Source organism: Coenobita brevimanus, chromosome 67 (assembly GCF_032717465.1).
Source record: "Coenobita brevimanus isolate Jiangsu-jjx chromosome 67, ASM3271746v2, whole genome shotgun sequence".
NCBI classification, from domain to species: Eukaryota; Metazoa; Arthropoda; class Malacostraca; order Decapoda; family Coenobitidae; genus Coenobita; species Coenobita brevimanus.
In genome coordinates this window covers 33785300-33804759 of record NC_137020.1, presented here as the reverse complement: position 1 = coordinate 33804759, position 19460 = coordinate 33785300, and the positions used below count along the sequence as shown (strand labels likewise).

General features: G+C 45.2%; 1 protein-coding gene across 2 annotated transcripts in view; it reads right to left on the bottom strand.

The window, feature by feature from the left end:
• Positions 1 to 19460, bottom strand: part of LOC145405623 (uncharacterized) — a 73602-nt gene that overhangs the window by 36492 nt on the left and 17650 nt on the right. Inside the window, exons 2-3 of one of the 2 annotated variants that reach the window (XM_080276949.1) lie at positions 11807 to 11840; positions 3921 to 4528 (exon numbers count right to left, since the gene is read on the bottom strand). In XM_080276949.1, coding sequence (XP_080133075.1) covers positions 3921 to 4098 — 178 coding nt within the window. In that variant the 5' untranslated portion in view covers positions 4099 to 4528; positions 11807 to 11840. The remainder of the gene's footprint in view (positions 1 to 3920; positions 4529 to 11806; positions 11841 to 19460) is intronic. The other variant, XM_080276950.1, reaches the window with a different exon arrangement.

Here is a 19460-nt window from a genome sequence, read left to right as displayed (position 1 = left end):
TGTTATGCACACTTAGGTGGTCCCAGACTTCTATTGCCCTCCCTACTTTCACCACCATCTACTGCCTTACTCTTGGCTTTCATTCCTTGCCTTCTTTATTTTCTCACCCTTTTTCGCTGCTATCTTTCTCACTCTCATTCCCTGCTTTATTTTTCTCGCTGTTTTACTTTCTCACTTCTATTACCTTCTCAATTTTCACACTAGCTACTGCCTCACTCTTATCTTTTATTCCCTATGCTTTCTTTATTTTCTCTCCACTTTATTTTTTTTCTTTACCTTCCTCAGCGGCTTCTTCACTTTCTCACTACTGCACTTTTGTAGGCACTCGTTACTTTCACTACTATATTCCCTTACTCTGGTCATTCAAACATTGCTTTCTTACCTTTCTCACTTGTATTTTCATCGTCACTGCACTTTTCTGCCCTAACGATTTTCACCACTAGCTACGGCGATACTCTAGTTTTTCACTTCCTGCTTTCTACATTCATTCATTCATTCCCATATTATCGTTTGCTGCTTCCCACTAAGGGCATGTCCGTCACTTTCCCCACTAACACATCATATCAGAGAACAGTACATGGGTACAGAAAAATAACAAGCCCTTCTCTGCCTCTCAGGAATATTAACCAGCAGCAGACAGCGAGAATAAGATGAGAAATATTAGGCGAACTTTCGTGTCTGTGGGCAGAGAAACATGTTAAGCCCCTCTCAGCTTATGATATTAATCAGGAAAAGAAAGGTGATTTGCAGAAGGGATGAAATATTAGGCGAACTATTGTATCTATAGGCTGAGAAACATACCAAACCCCTCTCAGCTTAAGAATATTAACAATCTGAAGGATGTGCAATGGAAGAGTGAAATATCAGAAATTTTGTCAATAACTGCGCTATTGAAAAAATGAGTTGCCTCTGAAACATCCAATCACACCGTTAGTCTACAAACAGTGAATTATTATCAGTATGCCACTCATCGACTCATAAATTTTACCTCTCTCTCTCTCTCTCTCTCTCTCTCTCTCTCCATATAAGCACAGGTACCTCAGGCTTCTGCTGTTCCCCATTAAACCTTTTTTGGTATGGAGTGAAAAAGAGACGCGACGGGAAGGAAGGAAGGGACGAGAGAGAGAGAGAGAGAGAGTCAGATGCCATGACCAAATTTATAGTACTTCTGTTGTCATCTCGCATAATAACGATCATCTCTCTCTCTCTCTCTCTCTCTCTCTCTCTCTCTCTCTCTCTCGTCACGGATGAAGGCACACCTGACCCCACTGTGTAATGGCCAAATCTCATATCTGGCATTCTTCCATGCTCACACACCTGTCACTAAGTACCTTCCTTCTTCTTCCTCCTTCTCTACCTCTTCTTCCACATGTGAGCTACCACACTAAATAAAGAAATACAATACTCTCTCTCTCTCTCTCCCCCTCTCTCAGCCTTTATCATTTATATAAAAAAAATATTGCAACATAAAGAAAGGCGTTATCAGCCGTGTGTGTGTGTGTGTGTGTGTGTGTGTGTGTGTGTGTGTGTGTGTGTGCAGCTGGTGATATTTGTGTGTACTCTTGTTTATATGTGTGTGCACAGCTGCTTTAATTTGTATATGTGCACATACTCGCATAAAACTGTATGGATGTGTGTAGCATGCAATCGCGCATGTATATAATTACGTATGTATGTATGTGTGTAGTATACATGAATGTAACTGTATGTATGTATGAATGTATATGTGTATGCTGCGTTGTATGTATGCATATATGCGTATGTGTATGTACATTTAGGAGCTTATGTGTGTATGTGATAAAATTCGCTCCAAGCACTGAAGAGAACTTGGTATCAACAGTTTACACAATGCAGCTCTGTGTACTGTCTTCAGACCCTTATCTCTCTCTCTCTCTCTCTCTCTCGTTTACCCTTCTTTCTATCACTTCTTACTACCAATCTTTCCATCCATGCATCCATCCTTCTCATATTCCTCATTTCTTTTCTTTCACTTCTTTTATACTTACTTCCACTCCATCTCTCTTCCTGTTCTTCCTCTTTTCCTCCGTTCTTCACACACTTATTTATCCCCTTCCCTCTCTCCTTCTCTTCCTTACTATTTTTCTTTCTTTCTCCTTCCTTCCTTCCTCCTTCCTCTCTCTTAAAACCCTCCTAAGGTTCTCAGTTCTGAACCAATACTGTCTCTTCGCTGCAGCAACTTCTATATTTCAGTCAGGTTATTTACAAGCGACTTTATTCAGCATGGGAATGGCGTTTTGTTATACTACAACAACAACTTCAACTACTACTACTACTACTGGTAGCTAGAGTATTAGAACAGTATTAGTAATATCGGTGGTAGAAAGAGCAAATATAATCGCAGTAGTAGTAGTAGTAGTAGTAGCAGAAACAAGAGTAAAAGAGAAGTAGTAGCAAGAGCTAGAATAGTAGTAACGGTAGTAGTGGTATTTGTAATATCAGTAGTAGCAGTGGTAGTAGTAACAGCAGTAGCAGTAGAGGAGGAAAGAGGTGAAAGCTACCACCATCTGCAAGCTGTTCTTCTCCACTCCATAACAACTGTCTTAACACCAGCCCTGTGTGTGTGTGTGTGTGTGTGTGTGTGTGTGTGTGTGTGTGTGTGTGTGTGTGTGTGTGTGTGAATATTTGCATGCAACTGTGAAATGTCACTGTAAATATTAGTTAACTCATCTTTGTCTTTGATTGTGCGTCTGTTTACATCTCTCTCTCTCTCTCTCTCTCTCTCTCTCTCTCTCTCTCTCTCTCTCTCTCTCTCTCATATTATCAATCAGTCCTATTAATCAAGGCCAGACCACTTAATAATGATCGTAAAGTCTGTGTGGCTTCTCTCTCTCTCTCTCCCTCACCCCTCTCTCTCTGAAGAGGACATCAGTAGTCACTAAAAATGTATGGAGCATTTCTTTACATCTGTCTGCATGGATTCTCTGTTCTAGCATTGATACATTTATGAAGCACCACAATATTTAAGATAGGAACACACACACACACACACACACACACACACACACACACACACACACACACACACACACACACCTTAGGAACACTATCTAAAAAGACAGACACCTTAATCCCGGAAGGAGTGGCCAAAAACAAATCGCCTCCATGGCACCCTGTAATCCGCCATCAGGCTACCCTTCTTCCAACTCTCACCGTCCTAAATCATATACGGTCCCTCTCCACCCCATCCCTCCATCTCATCCTCATCTTCGCTCACTTCTCTCCCATTCCATCTGACTTGCACAACTCTCCCAGTCATCCTCTCCCCCATCCCCTCCACACGTTTAAACCATCTCAAGGTATTGTACTTCTAACACTTTCGAGGTCACTCATAATTAATACCGGAATGCTCCATAACTTCCTCATTTGTCTGTCTGTCTCTCCACATAACCCCTAATTTATTTACAGATCATTATCATCATCATCATTATTATCATCATCATCATTATTATCATCCCGCCTCGTTTTCCTACCTCCATGTGAGGTAAGGTAAGGTATCCAAGGCAAGGAAAAGACAAGAAGTCAGTGAAGAGAACTGATCAGCAGCATGCCCATTCAAACAGGCCACACACCCATTCATTCGCCATTCAAACCCTCGGATCCTAGCCACACCTCATAGCCACACTGTTCCTTTCGCTGCTTCGTAATTACATAACAGACAAGAGATAATCCGACGACTATCAAGTTAAAAATAGGATGCTAAACCCTTGCTATACACCCCTCAGTACATATGAACACGAAAATATCCAGCACATCAAATACACAACAATAATCAAAATAATACCATATATTAAATACCTTTCTCTGCAACAGGTGGACTACGCGTCATGTGGGGGGAAATCCTCACTTTTCCCTCAATACGCAGTGAAAATGGCTAAATATACTAACTCTTCTCAACTCACCAGTTTTCTTGGGCTGGACTAATTTCTTCTCTTCCTCCTCGAGCTGGTCCTCCCGAATCTTCCATCTCCTCACCTGCTCCGCCCTCATTTTGCAGAAGAGGATTTGCTTCTGCTCCTCGTCCAGCTCCGCCAGCAACTCCGGGTCGATGTACATTTGGTCTAAGATTTGTTGAAGCATCTTGCCTGATTTCACCCGCACTTTTCAACTTTAAAAATAGTTTCCCCAAATCACAGAAAACGGCCCCTTTGTTGCTTTGAGAGAAAACGTTCACAACTGTAACTGAAGCAAATCTTCCTTCCAGGCAGTGAAACAGCAGGTGAAAAGATTCTTGAGATCACATACAAGAATAATCCTTCAAGGGGACCAGAATCAAATATCTTTTTCCTTTTAAAAAACAGCATAATCTCTTGCAGGCACCAAATGAGATCTTCCTTGTAAATAATGTCGTAGTGTCTGAATATTACGAAGAATATGGGAAGTATGCTGGGAACAGCTCCCAAACATCATTTTAAGAGTATTAGAAAAGTTACTTGTGGCCAGCAGACAGTGAGATGAAGAGATGTGTTCTGTATTTTATGACCAGGCATGGCTTCCTCTTCCCCGTCACCTGAAAAGAAAAAAAATCATCACCACCACCATCATCACCAACATCGTTCACATAATTATTCACAAATATTCACGGACGTGCCCACCAAACATCTGTGGCGTAGTTATGAGGGATCTGGGAGGGGGTCGGCCACTAATTTTTTTGTGTACCAGTTTTACATTTTATTATCCAGGAAAGTCTAGCTTTAGTTAGGTTTGCTTTCTTGGAGTCAGGGTAGGTTAGTTTACTAGTTAGCCTATGCGGGTTAATCTGTTACGTCAGGTTACGATAGGTTAAGTTAGGTTAGTAAAAAAAAAATGGCATGGTGATCACCCTGAGAAAATCAAACTGAGCTACTGGAGCCCCCATTTGAAATTTCGGGTTATCGAACACATGGACAAATTGTTGGAATCTTCTCCCCACCCCCCCAAAAAAAAAGAGTTTGGTCCCACCTTGCTACGTCACTGTCATCCACTCACTCGATGTAGTGCTACCATCAAGTGGACAGGAGAGGGAGCGGCGTGATAAGAGATGGATGACAGGGAGATAACGGAGAGATGGTGAAAAGGCTTAGATGTGATGAAGAGAAGCTGGAAAGAATGACTGAGATTTTGAGATGATAAAGAAATGGCGGAGGAGAGATGCTGAAAAGAGAGAGAGAGAGAGAGAGAGAGAGAGAGAGAGAGAGAGAGAGAGAGAGAGAGAGAGAGAGAGAGAGAGAGAGATGGTGGAGAAAGTGAAAAAACGAGACTGGAGATATGAGAGAGGTAGGAAAGAAGAGGACATGAGAGAGGACAGCATCGGAAATTAAATGAAAAGGCAGAGGTATAACAAGTAAGAGGGAGGGGGGGGAGAATGGAGACAGTGAAGAGATGGAAGAGCGGAGAGATGGAGAAAAGTGGTGGAGAGACGGAAAGAAGTGGTGGAGATGGAGAGAAGTGGTGAAGAGATGAAGTGGTGGAGATGGAGAAGTGGTGGAAAGATGGACAGAAATGATGGGAAGATGGAAAGAAGTGGTGGAGAGATGGAGTGGAAGGAAGATGGAGAGAAGTTGTGGGATGATGAATAGCAGTGGAGGGGAGACGGAGCAATGCAAGAGGAAAGATAAACAGATGTGGAGGAGGGATGGAGGGAAAGTGAGAGGCTTAGGGAGAGGGAAGAACCTGTTCAAGTTACATCACAAGAGATAGTGACAACGCGGTGGTCTGAGTGACATCATGATACTACGATACACGGCCACATACCCAGCCTGAGATGTGCGTTTTACAAAGTTATATTCCCGTGTGTGTGTGTGTGTGTGTGTGTGTGTGTGTGTGTGTGTGTGTGTGTGTGTGTGTATACATACATATATACAGTATATATGGAGAGAGAGAGAGAGAGAGAGAGAGAGAGAGAGAGAGAGAGAGAGAGAGAGAGACAGAGAGAGAGAGAGAGAGAGACAGACAGACAGACAGACAGAGGCAGAGACAGTGAGGGGGAGGGGGGGAGTTTCATGTTTCTCACTTGTGGGTAAGACGAGGAGAGAGTCAAGAGGCGGAGGGATGGAGGGAGAGGAAGAAGGAAGGAAGAAACGAGGGGTGGAAGGAAGAAAGAAACGAAGGATGGAAGGAAGAAAGAAACGAAGGATGGATGGAGAGATGGAATGAAGGAAAGATGAAAGGAAGGAAAGATGGAAGTATGAAAGGACGAAAAGAGGAATGGAATGAATGAATGAATGAATGAAAGGAAGGAAGGAGAGATGGAAAGATGGAAAGGATGGAATGAAAGAAGCAAGGGGAGGGAGGAGGGTGGGGTAGGGAGGGGAATGAATAAGAGGAAAGAATGCAGGAACTAGATAGGCTAGGAGAGACGCGGAAGGAGTGAGAGGAGGAAGGGAGAAGAGGGACAGTGGGAGGGGAAGAAGGAAGGGAAGAAGAGAGAAGCGAGGTGGAGAAGGGAAGGGGAAGAATGAAAGCCAGGAGGGGGCGAAAGGAAGAAAGAGGGTGGGAGGTGGGAAGGAAAAGATGGGATAGGAGTGATTCAAGAGATGAGAGGGAAGGAGAAAGTGAGGAAGAGATGGAAAGAGGCAGAGGGGAGGAAGACCAAGAGGTGGGAGAGTAGAAAACTGAGGGAGAAAGGGAGGGAGGAGGAGAGGGAGAGGGAGGAGAAGAGGAAGAGGGAGAAGAGTGTGGGGAAGGGAGAAGGAAGGAAAGAGGGGAGTGAAGGGGGAAGTGAAGGGGAGAGGGAAGATGCGTGAAGATGTAGACTGCTGATATACATTCCTCACTTGACCTCTCTCTCTCTCTCTCTCTCTCACACCTAGAAAAACCAGAGTTCGGGCCGATCAGACTCTTGGATAAAATTTGTGTTCCCCCGTCCCTGTTCACCTGGCAGGAAAAGTAGGGACATGGATGGAAATTAAATCGTTACGTGGTGTGTTTTAGGGGGTAAGGGAAGGGAAAGAGGGAGGCGGATGGAAAGGAGTAGAGAAGGAGGGGGAGGGAAGGGAAGAAAAGGAGGAAGGGAAAGGAGGAGGGGAAGAGGAAGAAACGGGAATGAAAAGGAGGGTAGGAAGGAGAGGAAGAGTGAGAAAGAGTAAGAGGGGAAGAGGAGGAAAGGTGAAGGAATGGAGGAAGGAAGGGAAGGGAGAGGGGAAAAAGGGAGGGACGGGGAAGAAAAGGGAGGAAAGGGAGGGGAGAGACAGGAATAGAGAGGAAGGGACGAAAAGAGGGAAGGTAAAGGTGAGAGAGGGTCGGGAAGGGAAGGCAATGGAATGGGGGGAAGAGGAGTTTTCAGTCAGGTGTAGCAAGGACCCTCAGGCAAAATACACACACACACACACACACACACACACACAAGCATAGAAGGACATGACAGGGGAGAAAGAGAGAATGTAGGTAAGAAATGGTAAGTGTGTGTGTGTGTGTGTGTGTGTGTGTGTGTGTGTGTGTGTGTGTGTGTGTGAGAGAGAGAGAGAGAGAGAGAGAGAGAGAGAGAGAGAGAGAGAGAGAGAAGGAAAAGGGAGAGACAGAGGGAGGAAGGTGTGGGAAGTGGGGTGGAAGGGAAAGGGATGGGGAGGGGAGGAGGAAGAGGGAAGGGGAGGGGAGGAGGTAAAGGGAGAGACGGAGAGAAGAAGGGATGGGAAGTGGGTGGAAGGGAGAGGGAGGGGGACCTACTCTATGGTGCTGGAGGGAGAAAGAGAGAGAGAGAGAGAGAGAGAGAGAGAGAGAGAGAGAGAGAGAGATGGACGTATGTAGGGAGAAAAGAGGAAAGAAGGGAGGGAGAGGTTGGGTGGGTGAGAGTATGGGTGTATAAGACGGGTAGGGAGACGAGGTGGGAGGCAGGAGAGGTGGGGAGAGAGGGAAGAGGACGGGATTGAGGGTAGGGAGGGAGGGGACGGTAGGCAGGGAGGGAGGCGAGGGGAGGGAGGAGGGAAGGTAAGAAAGGAAGGGAGAGGAAGGAGGGGTGGGGAGGGAGGGAAGGTAGGGAGGCAGGAGAGGGGAGGGGAGGGAGGAAGGAGAGCAGGAATGGGAAGGGGAAGGGATGGTAGGGTAGATCACACAGGGAGGGAGGGAGGAGGGAATGGAGGGAGGAGGGCAGGAGTTGGGAGAGGAAGGGATGGTGGGGCAGCAGGGAGGGAGGGAGTTGGGAAGGTACACAGGGTGGGTTAGACTAGGTGAGGGGGTATGTAGGTAGGCAGGTAGGTAGGGTAGGTGGGTTTGGCTGGATGAGGGGGCAGGTAGGTAGGAAGGTAGGTAGGGTGAGTGGGTGGGTTGGTTAGGCTGGGTGAGGAGGTGGGGGAGTGGAGATAGGGTGGGGGAAAAAACCATCTGTTCACTATTCCCTCTCCCCTTCCACTCCCCCTCCATGATAGGGGAAGGGGGAGGGGGTATAGGTTGGGAAGGGGAAGGGGGAGGAGGGGGAGGAATGGGGAGGGGCAAGGAGGGAAAGAAGGAGGGGGAAGAGAAGTTTTTCCTTATATGGTATTGGACTTACGGGGTCACCATCGCTAGACCCCACCATCACCTACCACAACTACCAACATTTCTACCAGAACTACAGCTACCACTAAGAACAATAACACTTCCATCGTTTGTACAAATATAACCATCATTACTAGTCATACACATTTCCATCACCACTGGTCCTCTCCTATCACCATTACTGACACTGCTGTAATAACAGAGGTGGACCACTGCCATAACTTGAATACGAAGTCGTGGCTGCAAGAAACTCCATCAGCCTTGGGTATGAGATAGGAATGGGTCTCCTTGGTTACTAACCAAATAAAACATAAGAAAAGAGGGTAACAGCAGTACGCCGGTTGGCCCATGCTAGGCAGCTCCTAGAAGAGTAGGCTAAGTGAACTACTAGAATGAGATAAGGATAGCAGTCTGACTACACATGGCCATGTACTGAGCATAAAGGGGTTTGGGATCTTTGTCACAAGAAAAGAAATCGACTATATTTTGTTTTCACTCAGCAAAAATCCCTAACTACTTTTAGCTCAGTTGATGGCCAGGTGTAGTCAGCTTGGATGATAAATTAGCCTAGTAACCAAGGATACTCATACTCATTCCTGTCTCATAACTAAGACTCATCGAATTACAGGCAACCGCGACTTAGAAACTACGCTATGAGAGTGTCCACTTCCGTCAGATGAAAACGCACCAGCAATACCAACATTTATACCACTCTTACTAAATCAATTGTACCACAAATATTCGCATTATATTAGCACTGTTGATGCCACCATCAGTACCAGCTCCACAATCATCACTTTTCCTACAACAACCACAATCAGCCACAACCACCGTCGCCGCCACCAACACAACCACCACCACCACCACCACAACGTTACAATAACAACTACCGCCACCACAACTGTTACCACAACTACTATCGCCACTGCAACCAACACCACTATCACAACCACTATCACCGCCACCATAGCCGTTACCACAACTACTATCGCCACTACAACCAACACCACTATCACAACCACTACCACCACCCCTACCATCCCTACCACCCCTAACCTTTCAAGCAACCTTCCCTTCCTCACTTTTGCCTATCTTATTATCTGCGTCGAGGATGCAAGGTCGTTGGGTGCACTGAGGTTGCTGGGGGAGGGGGGGGGTTCTTATTGCATCTGAGGGGGTTCCAGGGTCGAAGTGCCGGCATTGGTTAGAGAAGTGGTCTGATGTGTGAAACGACGTGAGTTCGATCTCCGGTTACCGATCCCTATCCGCTTTTTTTCTCTCTCTCTCTCTCGCTGTCTCTCTCTCTCTGTGTCAGATTCTGGGCATAGGAATAACAGTCCTTTCCCTAGGGCACAGTAGTCTTTCTACGTACCACACCACATGTCACTACTTCAGCGCTAACACCCACTATCAATACTGAAAACATGCAAGAGCTGTCTCATTCAGGACTGGAGTATTGGTACTGGTAGGGGTGTTTTTAAGACATAACAGTGGGTCTGGTGTGAGAAAAGAAATGTAAGTTTTACCGTAATTCAAATCCTCAAACTGTTCCCTGCCCAAGACAGGAATCGAACTCGTAACACAGGACAGCACACCACCTCCCTGACCACAACCCCCTTCACCCACCCTACAGGCAAATGCTTCACAACTCTGGACAATATTCAGTTCATTAAATCCTATGGAGAGGGCAAAAATAAACATGTGATTCCAAGTCTTTTCCAAATTCGCTTCTAGGGATAAGAGAGGCGTTTATATTCAAGTCTCGAGGTGTGTGTGTGTGTGTGTGTGTGTGTGTGTGTGTGTGTGTGTGTGTGTGTGTGTGTGTGTGTGTGTGTGTGTGTGTGTGTGTGTGTGTGTGTGTGTGTGTGTGTGTGTGTGTGTGTGTGTAAAAGAGAGAGAGAGAGAGAGAGAGAGAGAGAGAGAGAGACAAACACAGCAAATGGTAGTAACGAGACCTAATTTGGGAGGCTGGATAGATCTTCTGTGAGGAGGAGGAGGAGGAGGAGGACAAATAACAAATAAAAAGAGTTTAACAAAATACACGAGATAAAGACAGAAAGATATACAGAGAGAGAGAGAGAGAGAGAGAGAGAGAGAGAAATGGATGACGCAAGCAACTCCAGACAAAACGGAACCAAAACATATGTTGCTATTCTCTCTCTCTCCCTCCCTCCCTCTCTCTCTCTCTCTCTCTCCCTCTCTCTCTCTCTCTCTGCAGGTAACAGAGGCAGCGATCCACTCTTTCTCAAGGGCCCGTTACACACACACTGTCACGCTGCCCTTCCCTCCCTTCCTCTCTTTCTCTTTCCCTCTCTATCTCCTCGCTCTCTTTCCCTCCCTCCTCCTCGCTCTCTTACCCTCTTTCATTCCTTCTCTTTATCCTCTCTATCTATCAACACTAAAGTACACCTGCACTGTTTCTAGAATAACTATTCAACACTCCAACTAGATCGTTTCTATCAATCTATATCCGTCTATATATCTGTCTGCCTAACAATCTGCTTCTCTCTCTCTCTCTCTCTCTCTCTCTCTCTCTCCAAACAAGCATTTTCACTGGGCAAAAAATCTCCTATCATAACCATTATCTCCTTTTTAGGGCACACTAATCTAAATATTTTTCCTACAGCGAATTGTCGGACCCTCTTCAAGATCACTGAGGTACCACTGTTAACACTATCCGCTCTGCCCCCATCTCTCTCTCTCTCTCTCTCTCTCTCTCTCTCTATGTATGTATAGATAATATATATATACATATAAAATCTCCAAGCATAATTTTATTTTACGGCATAATAACTTGAATATTTTCCTACAACGAATTGTCAACCCTCTTCAAAATAACAGTGGTACCATTGTTCTCATTGCTTGGTGACCCTCTGGCATCTTAAGTTGACTGAGAGAGAGAGAGAGAGAGAGAAAGAGAGAGAGAGAGAGAGAAATGCATTGCACACTGGTAGTCATTCTACCGCATTGCATTTGAATGTCATGTCTGAACTGTATATAGACAGACAGACATAAAGATACAAAGAAATATAAAGATACAGACAGAGCAACACACTATCTATAGAAACACGTCTCTCTCTCTCTCTCTCACACACACACACACACACACACACACACACACACACACACACACACACACATACACACAGGGAACTAAAACAACAAACTTAACAGGTCACTATGCCCACACTGTATTGTTACCTAAGAGTTACTATTGATACAACTACACCTGCTACTATTGCTATCACTGTTACTAGTCCTCCACCACCACCACTACTACTGCGACTACTACTACTACAAAATTTGTAGAAGGGGTAATGTATTACCAGTTACATACCAAGAAAGCAAAAGTGACCAGCTCCCAGTCAGATCTGCAATAAAAAAAATCACCATTACCATCACCATCATCATATCATCATCATCATCATCATCATCAATAATAATTTTATCGCCAGAAGCATCAGATACCGTAAAAAAAAAAAAATAAATTCATGAAGTTTGTAATACAACGGAGAAAGCTGGAGAGGAAAGAGAAAGTGCAGAGGAGAGAGAGAGAAGAATAACGGTGCAATGGGCAAAAGGGCAGAAATAGAGAGAGAGAGAGAGAGAGAGAGAGAGAGAGAGGAAGTTAGGGATAAGGAATTACGTCATATGGGCTCAAATGTCACTTCACCGTCCCCTTCCTAGTCAGCTCTCTCTCTCTCTCTCTCTCTCTCTCTCTCTCTCTCACTCACCTCAACCCCTGTGATCTATGCCCAAGTCGAGTGAGAAAATAGACAAGTCTCTGAATATATTACGTACCGAAAGACTGTTTCTTTTTCCTTTTCATTCTTTCTTTTTCTTTTTATTTACTAAGATTTCTGCCGACGCTGGAATTTAATTTGGAGAAGTTGCATGTGATTTTTTTTTTTCACTCCCTTCTCCTTTGTTCTCGGTTTGATAACAAATTTTGAAGTGACAATGTATGAGATGCTTTTGTTTGTCTGTTATGCTATAATGATCAACAGAAGAAGGATTTTATAATATCTGTAGGGTATATTTTAAACTGCCACATCGAGATTAATAGATTTCCACAAAATGGTATACGTGACTCTCTCTCTCTCTCTCTCTCTCTCTCTCGTCCCCGTTTCTGTGTATATAAACTCAAAATCATACACCAAAAGATCTGATGCATCCGAAGCTCCCAACATTTTCGCAACCAGACAGATGAAAGTAAAATCAGAATACAGAGAATGTCATTTCGAAATCCCTACCCTCTTGCATATAAATCTAGCAAGGATTTGTAGTATTCGAGACTGAATATTCGAAGATTCAAATACTTTAAAACCTATTATATCACCTATTTCTCAGTTCCCTTTCTAGGTTGATATTCCTATGCCAAGAGAGGCCTGATATTTTCCTTTGCCTAATATTTCACCTCCTCTATTTCTCACTTCTCTCTAATATTCCTAGATGAGAAAGGCTTGGTATGTTTCTCTGGCCACAGATACAAATGTCTGTCTTATGTTTCACCTCCTCTACATCTCACTTTCTTCTGCTGGTTAATATTCTGCAGCTGCGAGAGGCTTGGTATGTTTCTCAAGATACGAAAGTTTGCCTAATATTTCATCACTTATACTTCTCACTTTTTTCTGTGGACTAATATTCCTAAGCTGAGGGATGTCTGGGTTGTTCCTCTGCCCATGTGATTCTCTTTGATATCAGACGCCAGGCAGGAAAGTGAGGCACATGCCATAATTATTGTGCAGTACAGCAAATGCAGTGGAATAGCAGACGAATTCTCGTCCCTTACTCTCTCTCTCTCTCTCTCTCTCTCTCTCTCTCTCAGATGCTGCGAGAGTTCACTCGAAGTGGCTGCAACGAAAGAAGTTCCACGAAATCTTATCCTGTCTCAATTGTTCTCCATTCCATTTTAACACACTCTTCGTCGGGACAATTCTGGCATTCTGTTCCTGCCACACCGCTACTGAAGTATGACAGTGACCCGTGACCCTGACCTTCTGATCGACGTGCACCGAATTCAAATTGCTTCTTACCAACTCAACAAACATTATATGTGCGATTTTTCCCCCTCAATCGGATTAGACATTCATGACCTAACATCGCACCCTCAACTCTGACCTTATCTATGACCTTTGGCCTTTGATCCATCTGCATCAATATTAAATGTCTTCTTTTTTGCCCCAGACATCACGCATCGACTATGTGCCGAGTTTTATCCAAATCTGATAACACAATGATGAGATAATATTGTTAACACAGCTACACACCAGGACGGTCTGTAAATACTTGGCCGTATCTTATTTGTCTGCTGGTGTGGCAGTGGGTGTGACACCGAGAATAGGAAATGAATAAATGGCGCTGGACATACACTGGTAACGCTGACAACACACGGGGAATCACTTGGCGGGGTGGAAGACGAACGTAGTACAAGGACAAACTTGTATCCCTGTCGATACATACGTAATAACACACTTCATAGCAGGGACGTCAGCTGGGTCGCCAACTCTCTATCAGCCATCTCTCCCACAGAAATATATACAAACAAACCCAACAACATCATTCATGTGGCCTTGACTTTTTACGCTTCTATGCTTGTGTGGGTGAGAAAAAAAGTTGATGGCATGGACACGCTTGTTACACCAGCCGTCATCCCCGCCCTCCCACTGATGGTATAAGAGCTGGATGATAATGTAATGACCTAATTCCCTTGTTGCACCACGCTCGTTGGATTAGTCAGGGTTTGCTAGAGTTAATTGGTCGGGCTTGCGATAAATTTAATATCCATCTGTCTCATTACACATGCGGTACACAGAACAAAATGATGAACTACAGAAAGGTACGTATTACTAACACATTGCCTACCTGCCTGTGTGTGTGTGTGTGTGTGTGTGTGTGTGTGTGTGTGTGTGTGTGTGTGTGTGTGTGTGTGTGTGTGTGTGTGTGTGTGTGTGTGTGTGTGTGTGTACAGCATCGCCAAAGCTAAAAGAGTACGTTACCATGATTCCTGACCTTGAACTAAAATAAGCATCTTCATCCCTTTAACTTCACACATTACTGATATAGTTAGGGAGCTGATCCTCTCTCTCTCTCTCTCTCTCTCATCATTCCACTACAACTACTACTACTACTATCGCTGCTGCAACTTTTCTGTATCTTATCATCATCATCATCACAAACACTACCACCACCACCTGCAACAGTAACATCATCATCATCATCACTACTACAACCACAACCACCACAATCCCTCATCTTCACCACCACCACCACCACCACAAACTCTCATCATCACCACAAGCACCACCACAAACTCTCATCACCACCACCACCACCACCACAAACTCTCATCACCACCACCACCATCTTATCAACTAATAACTACTATAAAATTCTCCTTCCATAACAAACTATGCCTACTTAGTACTTCCTGGGATAAAAGTCAAGGTGAAGGTTTGGGTGCGTAGATTCTCTCTCTCTCTCTCTCTCTCTCTCTCTCTCTCTCTCTCTCTCTCTCTCTCTCTCTCAAGTGTGTGTATTGATTTTGGTGCGTTTACATTAAGCAAGTGTGTGTGTGTGTGTGTGTGTGTGTGTGTGTGTGTGTGTGTGTGTGTGTGTGTGTGTGTGTGTGTGTGTGTGTGTGTGTGTGTGTGTGTGTGTGTGTGTGTATCAATCTTACGTTGTGCTGTGTGGCTTGAGATAATCTGTAGTGTGTGTGTGTGTGTGTGTGTGTGTGTGTGTGTGTGTGTGTGTGTGTGTGTGTGTGTGTGTGTGTGTGTGTGTGTGTGTGTGTGTGTGTGAGTGTGTGTGTGTGTGTGTATCAATCGTATTCGTCTCACTGAACCATCATTTACCATTACAAAACACGTAGCACTCTCTCTCTCTCTCTCCATCATAAATACGACATTACGCCATCCTTTTCCGCAACCTCATGTTCACTGGTACGCAAGAAATATAATTAGCGAGTGCGCACACACACACACATTTTTAAAGAATACTGCCCTCATATCCTGCCTCGCTTACACACACACACACACACACACACACACACACACACACACACACACACACACACACACGTCTCACTGTCACACTCTGTCACCTTTTATCACAGCCCTGCCTTTTCATCACATCCTGCCTCACTGTGCCACACTCTGCCTTACCCTGCTTCTATAACGTAACACAAAACCACAGTAAACACAGCCTCTTCCTCTCTCTACCCTCCCCCCCCTCTCTCTCTTAGTGTGTGTGTGTGTGTGCGTGTGTGTGTGTGTGTGTGTGTGTGTGTGTGTGTGTGTGTGTTTACACCCACCGCGTATATCACGGAATTTCCTGTCAGAGAGAGAGAGAGAGAGAGAGAGGAAAAATCACCTAAACTACCCTTTGATACGCCTGAGGAAAGGTATAGTAGTTAACAGCACATCGCATAGGCTACCCCTTCGCTGTGTAGGGTCCCGAGGTTAGGCTACCATAGGCTGGTATATAGGGTAGTCCGTAGAACTCCACTAAAAACCCACATGGCAGTATATTTATGTGTTGCGGGGACGGCTGAGTCTGCTGGTGTGGGAATGGGTGTGGAACTGGAAGTAGGAAGTGAATAAATGATGCAGGATACTGCTGACCATGCCGCCCCCGCAACACAGGAGGAGTCGCCCAGGGGAGTGCAAGTGTTGAGTTATATTTGGACCGCAGTGTATAATCGTATAAGGCACTTCTTCGTGACTCGCACCATAGTCTAGTACGTTATCAATCTCCTGTTACAACTCAGCATTCAAGATGGAGAGATGGCATTTTTGGACCACCAGGAAAAAGACTGTTTAAGATCTACAATGGCCTGGGAATGATAGGACGTTCTAGGTATGGGATAATAGCTTAATGGATGGTCAAGGTTGCATGTAATAGAAATCTCTCGCTGAAAAGGGAGGGAGGGAGGGATGGTAATGAGGGAAGAAGGAGGGAGGGAGGGAAGGAGGCAGGTAGCGAGGGGAGAGGGTGAGATGGAGGGTGTGGAAAGGGATGGAGAGTGGAAAAGAAGGGACGCGATGTAATGGGAATGGAGAGTGGGGAGGAGGATGGAAGGGAGGGAGGGAGGGAAAGAAGAAAGACAGGATGGATGGATAAGAAAGAGAAAAGGTGGAAAGGAAGAGTGGAGATGGTATGAAAGAAGGTAGCAAAAGGGTGCAAAGAAAGTGGACATGCGAGGTTGTGGGGTGGAAGGAGAGGAAGCAAGGGTGAAAATGAAGTCAATGGGATAATGTGGGAAGGAAATGGGGGGTTGAAGGAAGGGAGGGACTGACGAAAGGGAAGAGGAGAGGAAAGGGGAGTGAGAGGGGGTTGTGGGAAACTGAGAGAGAAGGAAAGGAGGGAAGGGGAAGGGAAGAATAGGAAAGGGGAGTGAGAGAGGGTTGTGGGAAATTGAGTAAAGAGGAAAGGAGGGAGAGAGGGAGAGAAGAAAAGGGAAGAGGACAGGGGAGTGAGAAGAAGTGGTGAACGATTGACAGAGAAGGAAAGGAGGGAGGGAGGGAGATGAGAAAAAAGGGGGAGAGGAATGGATGGTGTGGGAAAAGGAAGGAAGGTCGGGGTTGAGAAGGGAGGATCTGAAAAGGGAGAGAGGGAGGGGGTGGTGGAGGAGTGACAGGTAAGGAAAAGAGGGAGGGAGTGAGGAATGAAAGAAGAGGATGAGAAGTGAAACGAAAGAAAGGAGATAAAAGAGTTGGGGATGGAAAAAGAGGGTGTGGGAAAGAAGGAAGGAAGGGCGGGGTTGGGGGTGGGGGTTTGGGGGAGGGTGTGTGTGGTCACGGTTAGAAACACAGTAATAACCGGACAGTCCCACACTCCAGACCTGCCTACACTCCCCATTCCTCCCCTCCCTTTTCCCCCCTTTCTCTCCCCTGCTTTTCCCCAACGTCCCTCCTTTTCTCCCCTCCTCTCCAATCCCTCTTCCCTTCGTTTACCCCTCTTTTCCCCCCTCTCTCTCCTCTTTCTTTCCCCCTCCTTCCCTCTTCCATGGTAAGCATATCCAGCTAATAAGTGGAAAATCTCGAGGTCGATTAAAGGCCAAATCAGATCGTTTGGTAAAAGAAAATAAAAAATACAAGTAACGTCCCTGGCCAGAAGAGGGTAAAAAGATAAAAACCACGAACAAGAGGCCATTAAACTGTGATATCAAAGGCCAATAATAAAACTGGTGTTAATTAAATTACAAAGGGATTGAGACAATAGATGGAGAGGTAATACAGTAAACTGTTGATGTAATAATATGTATGAGTTACCAGGTTCTGTAAAATTATAGACAGTGTGTGATGAATCCACTACAGGATCTGTGTGTACGAGTATGGCTAAAATACTGTATTGGTACCGTATAGCTACACACACACACACACACACACACACACACACACACACACACACACACACACACACACACACACGCACCAAACATGCTGTCTTAACGTCCTCCTCACCGTTAGCATTAATTTATATTACTGCACTAATTCTGTCTGTCTGTCTGTCTGTCTGTCTGTCTGTCTCTCTCTCTAAGATATATTAACAAATAAATCCAATATGGGGTTCTCTAGACACTGAAACACACGCTTTACCTAAGGGTCTATCTCAATGCCATACAAATACACACACATAGCAAAAACTCCTTCCCAAACCAACTTTCACCCTCGCTACGACCTCCATTCTTTCTAGTGCTACCTGTATAGGCTCGTAGGCACCAAGGCCAAGATAATACAAGAGAATAGAAGGTCTAATCGCGCTGCCAACTCGGCCTTCAGTCTCTACTCCCCAACACAGAATAACATCAACACAAACCAGCATTTCCATCCAATAGTTTCTCAGCTGTCACTTTATTTACCATCTTTTTTACTGAGAGAGAGAGAGAGAGAGAGAGAGAGAGAGAGAGAGAGAGAGAGAGAGAGAGAGAGAGAGGACTAAATAGCTACATCCAGTTCACGTCAATCTGTTAGAAAGAGGAAGGAGTGGTATTCCCCCCCCCCCGGCAGTTACCATGATCAGTAACATACAAAAGGATACTGAGGTGCAATATGCAGAGTAAATCGCTAAGGGGGAGATGTTACCAAATCTCGAAAGCCACCTAGAACACGACTTCCAATTTCTTGCATGTTATTTACCGAATGTCTTTTTAATGTCGACATAGTTTGCATCAACATCATACAGGACGATACTCATTATAATGTAAAAAAATAAACAGCCGTAGGTGCGGTGTTACGGACTCTGGAAAGCCAGTGTGGAGAGGCCTTTGTGGCGATAGGGTGCTGGGGAAACCTTGAATATGTTACTCATAATCCCACTGTCACTGCGTTCAACCATGCATAGGCTACATATGAAGAGTCAGAGTCTACGGTGATTGATAGATACATAAATTGACAGACAGGTGGATAGACAGATAGACAGATTAGATAAATAGAAACAGGGTGGAAAATAAGGAGAGGGTGGGAGGGGGACGGTGAGTGGAAAAGGGGGGGGGGATGAAGAATAGAGGGATGACAGGGAGAGAGACAGGAAAAAGAAGGAAAGAGGAGGAGAGAGGGATGGGGGAAGGGGTGGAATGAGACAGTAAGAAGAGGGGGAGGGGTCAAGGGAGGGATGGGGAGAGTGGAGGAAGAAGAAAAGAGGGAGGAGGGAGAGACAGAAAGTAAAGAGGGGAATGGGTGAGAAGGGAGGGGGAAGAAAGAGTGAGGAAGGGAGGGGGAGGGGATAGGGAAAAAGGAAAATAACGCAGGGGGATATGGGAGGAAGAGGGTGGGAGAAAACTGAGGTGTGATGAGGGAGAGAGGGAAACATGAGCTAAGGAAGGGAAAGGAAGGGAGAGGAATGAAAGATAAGAAAACGGGGAAAGGAAGAGAAAGAAGGAGAAGGGAAGAGACGAAGTGGAGAGGGAACATGAGGAAAGGAGGAGGAGGAGGAGGAGGAGGAGAAGGAACGGGAGGAAGAGAGAGGGGAGGTGTGGAGGGAGGCAACCT